General features: G+C 40.7%; 1 protein-coding gene across 5 annotated transcripts in view; it reads right to left on the reverse strand.

Annotated features, from left to right (window-relative positions):
- EGFL6 (EGF like domain multiple 6) overlaps window positions 1-17,455 on the reverse strand; it is a 41,120-nt gene extending 23,665 nt beyond the window's left edge. Inside the window, exons 1-5 of one of the 5 annotated variants that reach the window (XM_085212068.1) lie at window positions 17,250-17,455; window positions 11,275-11,387; window positions 9,069-9,161; window positions 5,978-6,097; window positions 2,326-2,445 (exon numbers count right to left, since the gene is read on the reverse strand). In XM_085212068.1, coding sequence (XP_085068194.1) covers window positions 2,326-2,445; window positions 5,978-6,097; window positions 9,069-9,161; window positions 11,275-11,387; window positions 17,250-17,317 — 514 coding nt within the window. In that variant the 5' untranslated portion in view covers window positions 17,318-17,455. The remainder of the gene's footprint in view (window positions 1-2,325; window positions 2,446-5,977; window positions 6,098-9,068; window positions 9,162-11,274; window positions 11,388-17,249) is intronic. The other 4 variants (XM_085212077.1, XM_085212070.1, XM_085212075.1 and 1 more) reach the window with 4 other exon arrangements.
- Window positions 17,456-18,075: the final 620 nt, after the last annotated feature.

The raw sequence follows: 18,075 nt of genomic DNA on the forward strand, positions 1-18,075 counted from the left end.
GGATCTTCAAACGTTTATCTGTTTATAACATTTCTGTAACTAATACTCAAGTATTAAGAGTATCTCAAAATCTTTTCTGCATACAGTATGCTATACAGCAGGAAGTTGCTCTCTGATTTTAGAGACGGAGAACACATGATAGAAAAGAGTGACCTAACACAAGTTGTACAGCAAGAAGGGGTATGCTATTTCTAACCACAGGATATACCTTTTTGTGTGTTTTACCTTCTATCAATATGTACCAGCATTCCTCCAAATCCATTTGGGCAACCAAGGTAAATGCAAATAGACTCAATACAAGAGAATAAAAATAACTGCCTGAATAATTCAGGAAGAGAACCACTTATCTTCTTGATTCTATTTAATAACATATGTCAACAGTGTTCACCTTCAAGTAGGTCTTAAGCAATTCAAACAAAAATTAACTTGCTTGCTGGTAGTCAGAGAGCCTTGCTGACTCTTCAAAGCTGAATATTTCCAATTACAAATTCATTTCACTTGAAAGAGAGAAATAATGTTCTCATGTTGGAGTGTTTACAGTTTAGAAATTAAGCAAAATATCCATATGAGCTTACTCTATAATTCCTAAAAATGAAAAAATAGCCTCATGCTATATGACATTCATACTTGACTTGATACTATAGCTATACATTAAGGAGAATAATTCATATAGTAACTGTCCTTGTATGCAGTACTGCCTCTTGGATGATGCATTAATTTGTTTTTTGAAAAGTTAAGCATAATACTGTTTTGGCCATTAGAGCTGAAATTCATTTCTATATCTGACACATCAAACTCCTCAACATTTAAAACATTTTTTAGCATGGAGATACCATTGGAGATTACCAATACAGTAAATATTGGTAAGCAGCATCAGACATGGGGCTGCTACAGTCATTCCTCCTGTCCAAGCCCCCATTCATAATGTGGAGAACTTCTATAATTGTTAGAGAAATATCATACTGCAATGTGAAATCAGGTATGTTGTTAAAGACATTGTACTAAATAGAACTCATTGCAAAAACTTGTTTATATTTTGGGCAACTCTAGAAAATGAAACATTTCCCAGCTGCAATTTTCAATCCTCTACTAAATTTAAAACAATTTAGCAGAGAGCATCCAATCTGAAAAATAAATGCTTCCATAGCCTTTCAGGTTTGTTTGTGATGACCAACAACAGCAATATTCCAGCTTTGGAAATGTGTCTGCTGCTCCTGCTTCTGCACATACTGAGAGGTCTTGCACACTTGAACCAACCTCATCTCCACCCAACCATGGTCTGAGGAGTCCCATTTCAGCTCCTGGGCCTTGAGCTCCTGTCCAAAATGTGCTGCAATCACACCCATTTCCAGTCCTGTCCCTGCATGGACCTCAGGACTATTCTGTTGGTAGTTTTACTGCAGATCCATCTCCTGGATGGACTCCTTGGATGTACGTTGCAGCTTTATCTCCCATTTTGTATTCCACCTGTTGACCAGACTCCTTGGACAGACACTGGACTTGATTTATCACCTGACCTTGTCACTTGCCCTGTTATAAGCTCTGGTCAGCCAGTGTGATCAGATGCTGTGGGAGAGGAACTGGTCAGTGGAGACATAGCACTGCTAGTGGTGGGGTCACTACTGATGGGCTCTCAGCTTATCCCCTTCAGTGAACAAGCCTGCTACTGCTGCTCCTTGACATGCACTTCACTGCCTCTTCTTCTCCATCTTGAGCTGATCCGTGCTTTGGAGGGTTCATTTCATGTCCACTGATGGTTTGACGTTCGCTTAGTTTCAATATTAAAATGGCTACCATTTCAGCACCAGATTGCAATACTGTAGTCCTGCCTTTTCAGATAGCAGTGTAAAACTGTTGTCACTAAACAGCACCAAGTGCTACGAAGCAATGCTACCTTACCACAGGAAATTCCTACGTAAAATGATGTTGAGTTTTCTGTAGAAAAATATAGAAGTTCCTATTGTGGGTCATCACAATACAGGAAAAAACATCCAAACATAACTCCCAAATCCTGTAACGCATTATGTCACCGGTACATACATGTCCTACGTTGCACCTAGCAATTCCAGAGAATCAGAGAATCTCTTAATGACTACAGTATATGTCAAAACATTTAATTCTTTATTGTGGAAGGAACTAGCCCAAAGAATTGTATTATAAGAATTATTATTAAAAAAGCATGCAAATTTTGCATCACACGGTAAGTAACAAGAAGCATTAGTAAATCTAGTGAGGACGGATAAATACTTATTACTCTTTCCCCAAACTCTTGAGTTTTTGGGGATCCTAAAGAAAAGAAGCTGAGAGTGAGCTCTCTAACCGTACCAATGCATGTCCTTCCATTTGGTCCCAAATGGAGGCCAGTTGATGGACAAAGACACTGTACCTCCTCTTTGACTTCCTCACAACCGTACTGGCAATTCGCAATGGCACAGGTCCTAGAGCCTGAAAACAGTTTTTAAAATAACAAAAAGAGCAAAAATCTAGGCTGGTAACACACACTTCATTATTAATTTAGATCTGACCAAGTGTAGAAAAATAATTAGAACAACAAAATCTCATTCATCATTAGTCAAGCTGTCTATATATTAACATGTTAACAATTCATGAGATAGATCTTTTATTCCCCCTTCCCTTCATTTTGTTCTTTCCCTGTCTGCTCTTATTCCTCATTTTTTCTCCATTATCTGTTCTGACTTCCTATTATCTTTTAGATACAGACAGAACTGCTCAAACTAGAAAAAAGGCTTTTTACATTTTCCATCACTTCAGCTTTTTATCATGCAGTACAGTAATGTTTTTATTTCTTAACATTTAACATGCTTTTAGTACAGACCTTGATTCCTAAAATTACCTAAAAATTACTTAGCCTGATGGACTTTGAAAGTGCAGTTTATTTTGATCCTTTACAGAACAGATACTTGAATCTAAAGAGGCACTAGTCAGTACACAAGTCTTGTTTGTCCAAGATTGGCTAGGAGTGTGAGTTACTGGAAATGATCAGCCTTGAAACAGAAAAATGTGTTTAGATCTTGTCTGAGACAGTGTTATGAGAGGCTAGAAAAGCAGACCAAATGTAGTAAGTATATAAGGAGATTAAGTCTAAAATCCTGAAAATATCCTGCATGCATTAGTACTATGATGCCAGGGAGAGAAGCAGCATTTGGAAGTGTTTACTAGAAGAGTTGGAGAGGTATGCCAAGATATTTTTTTCCACTACATCACTTTTACTGCATTCAGTGAAACACAGCTTTATATAGGTTCTTTCTAACTGGGATGTCTGGAGTAGTCAAGTAATCTGAGACAAAACCAACTGCCAGACTGGCACATCACTTAAGTGGAAAAAAGATACTAATTTTATTTTAAAATACAACTTGTTCATTAAGCTGGTTTGCTTAGGCTCTGTGAATAAGTGATAAAATTGACTATATTTGAAATAGGGTTTTATTTTAGTATTGATGGAGATGTGCATAGTAGCAGCAGGTAAGACTAAAAAACATGGACATACTTTTGTCACAGTTACCTACCTCCTAAGTGACAATAAAGAAACTTAGTAAGTATTCTTCTTTAATTGGTCATTCTGATTTCTTCCTCTTTTGCTTGAAGCTCCTATTGTTTGCCAAGTTAAGACAGAATATTAGCTTAGACAAACTACTGCTATGATTTAGCATAGTAATTCCTGCAGAATTCAGATGACTTTGTGTTAGGCACTAATGAGGAAGTGGTTCCCTGTGGTCAAAACCCAAACACTTCTAATACCATTCTACATCAGGTTCCACAGTACTTGGGATGGTTCCCCTGATCAGCCTGAATGCTCAGACTAGGTGTACTTCTTCTTGTTAAGGAGATTAACATCACGGAGAATTTTATTTAAAAGGAGCAACATTTGCTCAAAACGTTTGCCTGAATAAAATTATAATAAATAAAATTATAATTAAAAATTAATAATAATAATATAATAAAAAGTAAATAAGCTAGTTGTGTAAAGAGTTAAACCAGCATTTCATAAGAGTACAATCTTAAGTTAACATCAAGTGAGATGGGAGTCAAGTAGAGTTAAGAAAGAATAACTTCTACTTGAATAAACAGTTTATTATTTCATTTCATACTCATAGTGCCTGCTTTAAAAAAATACAAAATCTCTTTGGAAGTGGAAGGTGACAGATTAAATTAAAGAAGCTCAGGATGGATAAACACACAGGTCTTTTTCTCCTCAATTATATTTGTCTCCTGAAGTCATGAAGACTTCTTGTCCATTGAAAAATCACTTTTTTCCCCTGAAATTTAGTTTCATTCTGTATCAGTATTTGTCAGGGTTCCAGTGTTCTTATTTGGAAAATAATGTTTATGTGCCAAAATGAGATACAAGCTTCTGGGCTCACAGCTGTTCAGGCAGTTTTTTTCATATATACTCTGAACTGGCCATCGTTGCTGAGAAATTCAGTGTTTTGTACTGGCTTAATTTCTGTACAAATTCGGTACAAACACAGTTTCCTAAATCAGGAAACCCATCCAGAACTAAGACTTAAAACTAATTCAGCAAAAATGGCTAGTTACAATCTGGATCTAGTTGCTGTACAGAGCATTCATGCTCAGAGTAGTGAACCTGAGGAATGGATGGCATAAAAAAGGATCAAGTACTCTCTGGGTTCAAAGGGAAGTGGGCTAAAAGGATAGGTTGCTTTTGACAGTACCTCTGGCTTCTGAAGTTCAGCTTTCCATAATACAGTGGCCTTGCTGAAAACAGCTCAGTTTATGATGTCAGCAGATATACAAATTATCGTGGAAGAAACAGAAGGAATATATATCCATTTCTTAGAGATCTCAAAGAATCCACAGCTGTTGTCTGCTGGTAAGATGCACCATTCACTGCAGGGAAGGGGAAGCCTCCAAAAGCTCTGGCCCCAGACACCTTCTGCTGCAGTTTCAGTCTTCCTGCCGTAACAAGGACAGAAATGAGGAGATTTTGCTTTTCTGTCTGCCCCAGACCTGCAGGACCCTACAGTTCTGCTTTCGCCAAGGCTGCATATTTTTTTAATTATCTCAAGATTGACAAAAACTCACCAGATGGACACTCTGGTAAATAGCTGTCTACAAAGTTTGGAGATCAAATCTTTTCAGAGTTTAGGGTTGTCTCTCTTATCCACAGGAACGACTGTGCAACACCTGATGCAGCCAGATTCATTGGTTGAGGACAGATCTCTCAAACAGGTTATTCAATTGCTGAGATCAACTTGCTTTCTTGTCTCACTAATGTATCTGCTTCAGTCCAGCAGACTCCAAAAAGGCCCCCGCGCTACCTTGAGTTTAGTGAAATTCAAAGCAAAACTACCTGTATGAAGTGGTTTTGCTAAGGGGAAAGAAGAAAGTATTTTTCAGAAACAAAACGGTATCACTGAAAAATAAGAAGTCTGAAAATCAGGCTAGCTGAGAATGCAGAATACTTGTTCAGCCACAAAGAAAACAGGCAGAAATACAGTTCAGATAAGACTTAGCACAGCAGACAAATGTTAGCAAGAAGCCAGCAGCAACTGTGGGAAGCATATCAACACTCACAGAAAATAAATTATTCAGGGCGTGTAGAAATTTAAAACGAAGAGTAACGGCATGAAGTTCAGCACAGTAAACTATACTCAGTATTGATGCACTGCTTGGAATAGCTTCATTCATTCATTCAATAGATGAAACAGCAAGGCTGTGCACCAAGCTTATGTAATGTCTTTCATTTGAGCTAGCACTATCAAATATTTTTACTTCTAAAAGGACAAAAATTCCTCTGGATCCCAGAAATACAGTTATAACCTAATTTACTTGGTCAAACTGAAAGCCTCTGTCAGCTGCTTACATTACCAAAATTGCTGAGGCAAAAATCCCATCCTAAATGATCTAAATCCTTTTATCACAAAATGAAATTTTGCTGGGGTCAAATGTGATTAGGTGATCTTGGTGTGCCTACCCTGTCAGCTCTATTACTTACTTGCACATGTGCCATCTGGCATGAGCATGTACCCGTTCAGACAATAGCACTTGTAGCTGCCATATGTATTCATGCATCTGTGTTCACAGGGACGTGGTTTCAGTCCACATTCATTCAGATCTGCAGAAATCATTGAAATGAAGTGAGTGTTGAATATATATATGTATATATTAATGTGTATAGGCTTATAATATTGCTTAATGCCTTTAATTCCCCACAGTAAAAGAGCCTAGATTGAGAATGAGCCAGCCCCTTGCAAAATGAGAATGTAGCAAACCATCTGTCTGGAAGAATGCTTGGAAAACTATCACATATAGACTTCTGCACATAGACTTCTACACCTGAAAAACTAATGCAAACTCTGGCCACATCTGGCAGCTCATTAGAAAGAGGTGAAAGGGTCAGGAGAGAATGCAGTTGCTGTATTTTCTGGGAGTTATTCTTTCAGGCTTCTCTGATTCTAACTGGAGATTTTAGCTCTCCAGATGACCTCTGTACTAGAAGAGCTAAAACATTAGATTAAGAACTGTAACTTGGCTTCAGATAAAGTGAAACAAAGACACAAAGATTTCCTTTTTTTTTTCCTGAGTGCACATGTTGGCACCAAGGTTTTCAGGGCAGGGATGTAAAGTCAAGATGAAACTCAGTACATAAAAAGAATCACATGATGTTAAGAATACAAGTACAAGAAATCTCAGTTTCTCAAAATCCAGAGAATAAAAGCATCCTGACCTTTTCACAATCTGCAATTTAAAAGACTATGCAAGAAGCTAAGTTGGTTTCAAACTCCCTTTGTTGTATTTCACAGGGAGAAAACCAGAATCCCACCAACTTCAATTTACGTGCTGTCAGTGCTACTGGTCCTAGAGCAAAGGAACAACATCTGTGCTTGTGACTTCTGTGAACTGACACCTTTGTCTCTAATATTTTGACACATGGTTTGCAACCAGACAGAACTTACTGGCAGAATACATCAGCATATACAGCTCATTCAGCAGGCATTTAACAGCACAAATGACCAACAGTGTAACTTCAATAGAGATGCTACTCTCCAAGCACTGAGATTGCGCAGCTCCAGTTCTAATAGGAGAAGCAGCTGTCCTCACATCTATGCACTCTGCAGGTCAGAGAAAATGAACTCCAGACCGCTCGTAAACTTTGTTATACCTACATATGCACAGAACTACTTGTTACAGCTTAGATCAAGGAAGAAAAAGAGCAGTGTATTGTTTTTTAAACATAACAACCTATCAGCTTGGAAATAACATTGGATTTCTTATGCTACTTTAGGGTAGCTAATAAACCAAGACCTCGTAACAAAGAAACCAGAAGGGAACAGAAGTTATTCCACTTCAACCACACATTTTCGGAAGTGCTTAGCTGCACTTGTGTTGCACAATGCACAGTAAAGCAGAGGTAGTGTGCAGGGCTCTAAAAGAGAAACTGAGATAAGGTAATTTTAGCTCAGACTCAGAGGCAGACTAACAGAGGTCCCTATCTCTGTTATTTTAGTAAGTTCATGATGAACTTACTCAGTGAGACACTGCGCTGTAAGGACAGACCAAGGCTATGTTTGCCTGTACATTAAGTGTCTCTGAGTATTCCTGGCTACTGGGACACGAACACCTTTTAGGCTGCAACAACTGAAACAGCTCCGAGGCATTTCTAGCCTCCACCTTCCTAAAAATTTCCTGGCCATGAAGGGAGGACAACCCAGGGAAATAACAGGCAATTTGCACATGTAGGTCTATACATTACTTCCACAAAGCTTCAGACTCCAAACCTACTGCAAGTGCAGTAGTACTTCAAGTGCAGTTGATGCAATAGAAGAGAGGGGACGCCATCCAGAGGGACCTGGACATGCTTGAGAAGTATGCACACAATAATCTAATGAAGTTTAAGATGACCAAGTGCAAGATGTTGTAGCTGGGTTGAGGCAATCCCCAATAGGAATACAGACTGGGACAAGAACTCAGTGAGAGTAGCCTTGCAGAGAAGGACTTGTCGGGTCCTGATAGGTGAAAAGCAGGACACGAGCCATTAGTGTGCTCTTGTAGCCTGGAAGGCCAACACTGTCCTGGACTGCAACAAAAGAGAGGTGGCAGCAGGGAGCAGAAGAGGATTGTACTCCTCTGCTCCGCCGTTGTGAGGACCCATCTGCAGTACTCTGTCCAGATTTGGAGCCCCCAAAACAGGAAGAATGAAAAGCTTTTGGAACAAGTCCAGAAGAGGGCCATGAAGATGCTCAGAAGGCTGGAGCACCTCTCCTATGAAGAAAGGTTGAGTGAGATGGGTTTGTTCAGCCCGGAGAAGAGAAGGCTACGGGGAGACCTCACTGTGGCCTTCCAGTACTTGAGAAGAGCTTATAAACAGGAAGGGGCTGACTTTTTCCATGTTCTGATAGTGACAGGACAAGGGGGATAGTTTAAAATTAAAAGAGGGAAATTTAGGTTAGTTTTTAGAAAGAATTTATCAATAAAAAACCTGCAAAGCCTGCAGGGCTTAGGAAGGTAGCATGCATAGACCCCATCTGCTTCTGTGGTCCTTATTCCATGTTCATTCATCAGTAGTGCAGTAGACTGGCTTCTCCATCCACAATGATTCACTCCTTTCATCTGACCACATATACGGGTCTCAAATATTTCAACAACAACAAAAAAGCAGAGTTGTCACCAATGCATCATCTGAAATTTGATTGAGAAATTACACATCTAGCATATAATTGCACGTCTTTCTGAGGAAGTTAGTTAAGAAAATAGCATGGCTTCTGGATTTGACTTTCACTTCTTCTTGTTTTCTGTATCATCTCTCGATGCCTTAATCCTCTGACTATGAGACAGTTTGCCCTTGTCACCAGCCTGAAGGAAATAAATGAAATGAGTTCAAACTCCTGTTTGCTGAAGGAGGCTTAGAACTTGCATTTCCAGCACCCCTCATGAGGTAAGAGCCTCAAAGTAGTCTAAACCCCGCCATGTAAATAAGAAAAGGTCTCATTTTAAAAGTTTGGAAAGTGACAATCCCTATTAAAAAAAAAAAAGGGGGACAGAAAATCACCAGTGTTTTCTGGAATAATATCCGCATGTGCACAAACCTTGATTACAGGTTTTTCCTGTAAATCCAGGGAAACATTTGCATTTGTTTGGTCCCATGCATTCGCCATACTTGCAGCCATGTCCACAGATAGCTGAGGGGATCAGGCAGAGAAAGGAGAGAAAAAGGAGAAATTAGAAATATTCTATTTGAGAACTCCTCCTCTGCTTAATTGTCCAAACATTTATTATGGAAATTCAGCATCCTCCAGACCTCTCCCTCTAGTTTGGACATCATAGCTACTGATCAGTGCTTTATTTCAGTTGGAGAACAGGGATTCTGGCACAGCTTGCATGAGTGAATAATTTTCCCAGTTCGTAAACACCTGGAAAAGAAGGGGCTCCTTTTAGCACCCTCCCCAGTGCTCCTTTCTTCCATACTTCTGATGCATATTTACATACTCTGCACATACTCAGCTCATTTCCTATTTTGGGAAGCCACCTGTGGAAAGCTGCTAGCCAGCAGTTCCATTTGCTACATTTGGCTGCTGGAGCAGGCAAGAGGCAGGAGCAGTCTCCTGCAGTCAGAAAATCAGTCAGAGGACCCCATAGTGGCTCTTGGATCTCCTCACTTATATCTGAGAACATGTCCATCCCACAGTGGAATATCCAGAGCATATCTGTCAAATGATCAAACACCTGTCCTTACCACACACGCCAATATTTACAATTTCATCAAGTTTATAAGAGAGGGCTGGGTTTACTCTGGATGTGTTAAAGAGCAAAAATTTTCTAACTCTCATCATCTGCCAGAAATTAAATGCTGGATTTTGTAAGGCTTAAGGCTAGACTTCCTAAAGTCAGTATGATGATCAAAATGAGTGTTCTTCAGGAAAAGTAATCCAAATGTATTTAAATCAGCACTAGCTCTAGCAAAAATCAGCAAACAAGTATGCGCCAGGTTGTGCATCCAGACACTTTCTGTAATTACTCTGCAAGCTGAAATATAGGAAACAGTAAAATCACAATGAAAATTACTGTATAGATAAAATTCACAATTCGTAATTCAAACCCATAATTAAAATTCATCTTGCTTAATTCAAGCACCTTCTCTACATTTAAAGGTTCATTCACAAGTAGTGAAGCACTATCTCTGAAGGATAGACATATTTCGATATTGTCCCTGAAAAGCAAATGTGAGATCAGCTGAATATTTAACTCTGAATCAGAGAACAACATTATGTTTTGATTTGCAATGCAGGAGTACACTGTTGTTTTTTAAAGAAATCTGACAAAGAATCACCTTAAAAACTTATGAAATCTGGATTCTAGTATGAAAGTAACCTATTGCTTTAAAACAGAACAGCTTACTCCACTGGCTCCTCAAAGTTACATTTGCCAGTTGTCCCTCCATTGATTCATTTGCACCAAATCTAAGCTGCTATTAAACAATATAGTAATATTAATAAGTGCACTTGTCACTTTTTTATCAACTGACATGCTATACAGAGCAGAGACTTTGGGATACCTTTCCCTTTAAAATATCAGTACGTTGATTTTTAGCAGTGACTAATTTTAAGCCTATGTTCAAAATCACTAGATATATAACATCAAACTGGTTCAAAGATTCCTCCAACACGTATTTTATGATTTTTTTGTGTTTTGCTCAAGTAGAGCTAGGAGAGTCCACATCAACTTCCTCTTGGGACTTGTAACAGGTTAGAAAAGTCTACTCACTGCCTCTCCATTAAGCCAACAATCCACAGATCAGAACACTGGTTGCTACCCAAGATCAAGTCAGGTGCACCTACTGCTTAGGTTACATTTATATTTCCAGAAAGTTAAACCTCCTGGTTCTCAGAGGCTGTATACTTCTGAAGATAAAGGGCATCAATTGATTTCACGCGTCCATATGTAGCACCAGAAGATGTTGCATGTTTAGCATTCATTTGACAGCTGTAATAGCAGAGGCACTGAATGTTTCCAATATCTCAGTCTGAGCATGCGGAAGGTTAGAACAGATGGTCCCTTCTGGACTTAAGAATTTTTGAATCTATATTTTACTGCCTGGTGCCATTTACCTAAAGCTCTGCTTTTTTAAGGAGATAAAATCTCAAACACATTTTTTTCACTCTCCCAAATAATTACTATATTTCAATCCCACACAAGCTTTCCTTCTCTGACTTCTGGGAGCCCTACGTGAATCCCCTTTATTAGTACCAAGTACACAGCCATGGAGAAGAAACAAGCATAAAGTGTTCATATTACCTTCACAGTGGCCCTTGTTGTTCTTTTTCCAGCCATAACAGCAATCCAGCCTAGAACCGTAGCGACACACTCCCGGCTGGCTCACAGTCACCAGCTGCCCACGAGCTCTTGAACTGCATGAGGAAGGACAAAGACGAGCTCCAGCAGGCAAATACACTTTAGTTCATTCTGCCCTATAGTTCTTCGTGCATTTCTCTAATGTTTTATCCACTGTCAGGCATTTTCTTCTCATCAAACCTTGGAGCACTTAATAGTGTTTCTTGACAAGACTGTGAAATTGCACTCAGTTGGAGAAAGGGGCAAAGGGAGCATCTCACTTGCAATAAATCAGCTGCACAACATAAATCTCTTCTAATGAGAAACATGGCAAAGGCAAAAAAATAGACCCAGGTCCCCTGCTAGAATGAGTCTTTTTAATCTCAGTCAAGTCAGCAGGGCTATTCCAGTTTGCATCAGAAGGATCAATGATGATGTTTTGCTCCAGATGACAAACTACTGATTCTACAGCAAAGCACTTTCCTAAACATCCAGTCAGCCCCATAAATTCAGTGCCCTGCAGGCTCACTGCCAGTGCATATGTGCTTCTTGATTACAGAAGCACAGAGAGTACTGTGTGCTCTGGCTACACAAAACTCCCTGGCCATACAGCCATTTTAGTCATTCAGTACTTCAATGTTGCTCAAAATTACTCTGCAGATCAAGTGCTGCAATGTTAGCTGTCAAAATTATAAGTCTAATGGAAATTTGCAGCAGCCTAAGTCTTCTAGGTTTAGTCTATGCTGCAAGGGGTGCGGTGACCCCAGTTTTCTTATCTCCCCAGTTGCTGATGCTTAACTTGTCTATACCACACGCATGTCCCCCTTATAAAATTCTCTTCTTTAACCCAAATCCTCTATCTCTGTTGCTTTTTCCAGGCAGCAACTCAGAATGTACTTTCTTCAGAGAGTCCAAAGTGCTGTTTCTGACACAGTAAATATCTTCTCTGCGAGGGTTTTGTATCAAGTGATTTGGGGGTGCTGAGAGGGCAATATATAGCAACAGCATGGCCCACAGTAAACAAAAAAGCAACAAGCCAGGAATTTTTGCATTTTTTTTAGTCTAATGCACAGTGATGATATTGCTGGTGATAATACCTGATAGTAGAACTTCACACACATTCCCCTGCGCTTCTCTGTAAGGGTTGCACTCTTACTGGGAGAGTTACTGCAAACATCATTAATGCAAACTATTAAAAATAGTGAATATATACACACACTTCAAGCCACACAGCCTTTACGATCATCCCCATGGTTACATGGCTACATATACCCCATTTTGAGGCAGGAGAAAAGGTGTATGGAAGAGCTACAACTCCTGTACAGGTGTCTATTAGAAATCAGCACTCTGCCTCTAGATATACTGACAGGAAAAGAATCCTTTCTCCTTGTATTCATCCAAATGCTGCTGGCTTACATCACTTGTGAGTATGCAAGTTAACTACTATGTTCTGCTAGAAAGCTCCCCTGAACTTTATCTGTAATAGTAAAAGTGTTCTGCTTTCATTCCCAAGCCACCTCTGAATTCAAGTGGATAGTGCTTTTACTCTGAATCCCTGAAGCTTGGAGGAAATTGGATCTTATTACTTTCCAGAAGATGCTCATTTCCACAGGAAGACAGACTCACTCAGGAACTTTTTATTTAATAATTCAGTTCAGAATTGGATAAATAAAAATGCCTTTACAAAGTATATAATATCCACAGAACTTCAGTACAAACTTTTGTTAAAACTGGGAAATCTTCCATAATACTGCAAATAAAATGAACGCAGCTGAACTTTATTAGATACTGCCCTGGACAAGGCCTTTGACTTGCTCCGACTTCCGCAAGAAGCACCAAGTTAAAACCAGCCTTTGGCAGTGGGAAAGATAAATTGAATCACCTAGACCTCAAAAATCTGTGAGCAAAAACAGTTTTGCCAAGTTAGTCCATCCATAAAAAAACATCACTCATCAGTTCAGCTATTGCTGTCAGGAGTTCAGCATTTTGTACAAATGAAAGAAATAGATCCTGGTAGTGAGAAAGTCACTTAGACTTTTCCAGACATCACTGGGAGAAGTAATACAAACCAGAGACATCTGATCCATTCCAAAATGATATTTCTGTATGATTTCATAAGGAGCACTGAGAGGTCTAAATGAGATAGCTGTGCTTGGCACTGTCCACTTGGTGTGAGAACAATGCCTGGCTTGAATAACTTGCAGCTAAAATACGTGAATGAAGACAAATTGTGCAGATCATCTGGCAAGATCAGTCTCCACATCTCTGCTGAAGTACTCTGTCCTCAAACTCAGTAACATACAGCACTGGGACAATAGGTAGCAAGCGACAAACTGAGCCATACAGAAGGCCAAAACTGCAGCAAACTGGTATTATGTGACTGTGACTTTGCTGACTCTAGTAAGACGGCATCTAGCAAAGTACATTCAAGATGGATTATAAGAAGATGGATTATAAGAACTTTTACAGTTAGGGCCTCGTTAGTTGAGGTGACAAAAAAGGAGCTAGGCATTTTGTCTAGCAGAATATCACTGTGAGCACAGCTATAAGAAGATAGATGGGAATCTTAGGTATTATCAGTTGACATTCCAGTAGCGATAGAAAAGTTTAACTGCTGCTTTATCAGGTTATATTATGTATAATTCTTTACATTCATGTCCAAGAAATGTGAATTACATATGGTGTGCATGGTGATAAAAGCTACAAAAATGAAAACTTCAGAGGAGATAAGAAGAGCTTGGCTTCAGTTGAACATTCCAAAAGCTTAGGCAGGATCTGACAGCTTCCTTCAAAGCATTGAGCATTGTGTCCCTGGAGGTGTTCAAGAAACACATAGATGTGGCACTGAGGAACATGGTTAGTGAGTCTGAGTTGGGTTGGACTTGATGATCTTGGAAGTCTTTTCCAACCTATGATTCTATGTTCAGAAAGTTTACTTGCTCCACGGATCAAGAGGCTAACAGCAACTTTGATCTAGTAATAGTGGACAAGGAAAAGGCTGAGGTATTCAGTAACTTTTTTGCCTCAGTCTTCACTTGCAAACAGGGTTGTGAAGAAACAGGTTTCCCAGAGAGGTGGTGGATGTGTGGTCCCTGGAGACATTCAAGGTCAGGCTGGATGGGGCTCTGAGCACCCTGATCCAGCTCTGGAGAGAGCTAGCTCCTTCTTCACTGCAGGGAGTTGGACCAGATGACCTTTGGCGGTCCCTTCTAACACCAGCCATTCCATGACTCTGTGATTCTAACGTCAGTTGATCTGGATTAGTTGACACAGTAGGACTAATATCCTGAATATTGTGGTGAGACACTGGAACAGGTTGCCCAGAGAGGTTGTGAATGCCCCCTTCCTGGAAGCATTCAAGTCCAGGCTGGATGGGGTTTTGAGGAACCTGGTCTAGTGGGAGGTGTCCCCGCCTATAGCAGGAGGTTGGAACTAGGTGATCTTAAAGGTCCCTTCCCACCCAAAACATTATATGATTCTATGATAGTAAGTGGGCTAATAGCTGAGTTGGACTCTAATTCTCATTAGCAGCTATTATAATAATAACAATTAAAGTAGATGGAAGTAAAAATCTCAAAAATGGAAGAAGTTTCTTGTCGTATTTTCCTGACCAGCATTCATGAGTGATCTATTCCCTGTCTGAACAAAATTATATGGCAGCAACAGTTGCAGATGAAAAGAGAGCAAGTCTTTAAAAGACTGATATAACAGTCAGTTGTGGTTTGATCTAAAATAGAGTTGTTTGTTTTCAGCCATTATTAATCTTCTGTCTTTTACTAACATTTTCTGTGGAGAGGAACATTTATGAGCTTTTACTTTTTTTTTTTTTCTTCAAGACATCTGCTGAATAGATTTAGTGCACTATTTCCATAAGATCTCTACAGGATACTTTTTTCCAGCTCTTGCACACACAATAGTTGCCCACTGTTGAGGGGAAAAAAGTCTATTATATTATTAGCAGCTTCCAGTTAACTTTAAAGACAGGATATTACCCATTTCTTTAATTTTGCTTCTAAGAGATTCCGAATATTGCTGCTAGTGAACAATTAGCACCAAACCTAACATTTTGATCAGTAAGTTTATTCAGGACCAAAAGATGTTCTCCTACAACTTAGGAATTTGTAAAAAATTCTTAAAAACTCTCTTATGAGTTCACATCATACATTCTGCCAGATGACAGAACATTTTGTTTGCTTGTTTTGTTTGTTTTTATAAGTTTCTTTGCAGGGTGACTTCCTTCTAGAATAAAAAGTTTGCCTACGGTTTCTTTTTTTAAGTAAAACTAAAATGCACCCTATTATCTTTTAATGGTTACCTTTGAAATCCCTTTGGTCAGTTTCAGGCACTCCACATGACATTTCTGCTTTATTGGGAGTCCCTCCCAAAGTATAAAAAAAAAAGCTCAGCTTGGGCTCACAGAAGTTCCTATAAGTCTTGATGTGATCACCACATTCCTTAAAGGAATGCTCAAAGCAGGAAAGTGAATACTCCAGATGTGAAAGGCACTCTTCTAAGAAACAGAAATAAGCATAATTCATTTTTTTTCCAAACAGATTCTAATTTCTACTATTTCCTGTTCTTTTTTCCTAGCTATTCAGAGTGAATGTAATTTCTTTGTTCTCTTATATTAGAATCTTCTGTCATCCAAGACTTCTAACAAGATGTTTCAAATGCTCTCTCTTTCCCCTTCTTCCCAGTACAAAAAGGGGAATTATAGTCTTAGTAGAAGATGCAGGTATCTGCCCAGAGAGGTTGCAAAGTTTCCTGTTCTGGAGATACTCAAGATCTGATGCTTTTTCCTTTGTGATCTACTGTAAGGAACAACCTTTAGCAGGACTCGATGATCTGCAGAAGTCCCTTCCAACTCCTTCAGTTTTGTGATTCTGTGATCACACAGCACCATCGTGTCTAAAACAGGCCATGGAGCAAACTTACACAGGGCTTCCTGTAGGATTTTCCAACTTAGTGTGAAAAGGTTATGTTTTCTTACAACAGAAGACACAGCATTTGTTTTGCAGTTTTACATCTTCCAGTGTGTTTGAAATGCAAATACACAACATCTCAAGAAATAATCAATGTGAACATGCGAACTGTATGGAGTAAATGTACTTTCTACAGAAGAAGGTTTGGAATTCCTGAAGAGTGGACAACTTGCTGGCCTCAAAGATGCTAGAACAGCACATTTCCGCTTGATTATAAACCGTGACGCTAAGCAAAGAAGCCACACAGCATCTTGAAGACTGCTGCTGTAGTTTCTGTCAATCCTCCTCTTACTGGCTGCTCATTCGCTGTTGTATTTGTGGGTTTTTATTTGGTTTATCTACACTGCAAGGTGAAAGTTTGGAACGGCTTCATGAGGAGTAGAGTTTTATTTATCCTTTCTCACTGAACCACAGAACCATAGCAAATCCCGAGTTGGAAGGGACCCACAAGGACCCCTGAATCCAACCCGTGGCTCCACACAGCACCACCCAAAATCAAACCCTGTGTCTGAGAGCGTTGAACTCCTGCACTCAGGGCCGTGCCCACTGCCCTGGGCAGCCCGTTCCATGCCCACCGCCCTGTGGTGCAGACTCTTTCCCTGATCCCCAGCTGCTCCTCCCGACACAGCTCCGAAATGCCATTCTATTTCTGGCACGTACCTGTCACCGCGGAATACAACAAACACCTGCCCTGTCAGCCTTGTTAAGTACCTACTTACACAAGCACAGCAAAGACTTGAACAGCTCACACCTTTCTACACTTGGTATAATTAGCAGTATCCTCAAGAGTGTCTTGAAACTATCACTTCTCCCGAAGGAAGAGACACGGCTTTGGTGTCACCGTGCCTTCACTGCGCCCGGTGCCCCCGATCCGACCTCCGCGGGGCCGCCAGCTCCCGGCAACCCTCGCCGAGCCCCTCCCGTCCCCGCACCGGCCGATCGCCCGTCCCTGCTCACCTGCCCGCGGCGGCCAGCGCGACGGCGAGGAAGGCGGCGAGCAGGGCTCCCCCGGGCGCCGGCACCATGGCCCGGCCGCGGCCGGTGAGGCGGCAGACGCGGCGGGCAAAGGCTCTGCTAGCGGTAAGGCGGCGGGCGGCGAGCCGGAGCCGATCAACCTGGCGTGGAGGGGCGGGCCCGCCTCCGCTTTGGCGCGGCCCACACGGTCCAGGACGGGGCGGGCGGCGACCCCCGGGCGGGGCGAGCGGAGCCGGGGGAAGGAGGAGGTTGGGGATCAGCTCCGGGACTGGCGCGAAGCTGCGGGCGTGTGCCCTCGGTTAAAACCTCCCAACCCGTGTATTCCTTAGGATAATGCTTGCATTTGCAGGGTGCTGGGTTTCAGATGAGATAGAACTTATTTTTATTTTTTTTCCCCCATATTAATAGTATCCCTCGATGCTTTCCTTGTACTATAAAAGCACTCAGCAGGAGGAGATGTCTTTTTTGATAGCAACGTTCACACTAATCTACTTGCTAAAAACTTTCTGACGGTCAAGAATACTGTGTCAAAATATTATGTCATTGAGGACCTGGAGTGTGTCTACAGAAGGGCAACAAAGCTGTGAGGGGTCCGCAGCACAAGTCTTATTGGGATTGTTCAGTCTATATGGGATTGTTCAGTCTGGATAACAGGAGGCTCAGGGGAGCCTTTATCACTCCCTAAGGCTCCATGAAAGGAGGCTGTGGTGAGCTGGGGGTCGGCCTTTTCTCCCAGGTAATAGGGATAGGATGAGGGAATGGCCTCAAGTTACCCCAAGGGACATTCAATTTGGATAGTAGGAAAACT

Source organism: Meleagris gallopavo, chromosome 1 (genome assembly GCF_905368555.1).
Source record: "Meleagris gallopavo chromosome 1, MGAL_WU_HG_1.1, whole genome shotgun sequence".
NCBI classification, from domain to species: domain Eukaryota; kingdom Metazoa; phylum Chordata; class Aves; order Galliformes; family Phasianidae; genus Meleagris; species Meleagris gallopavo.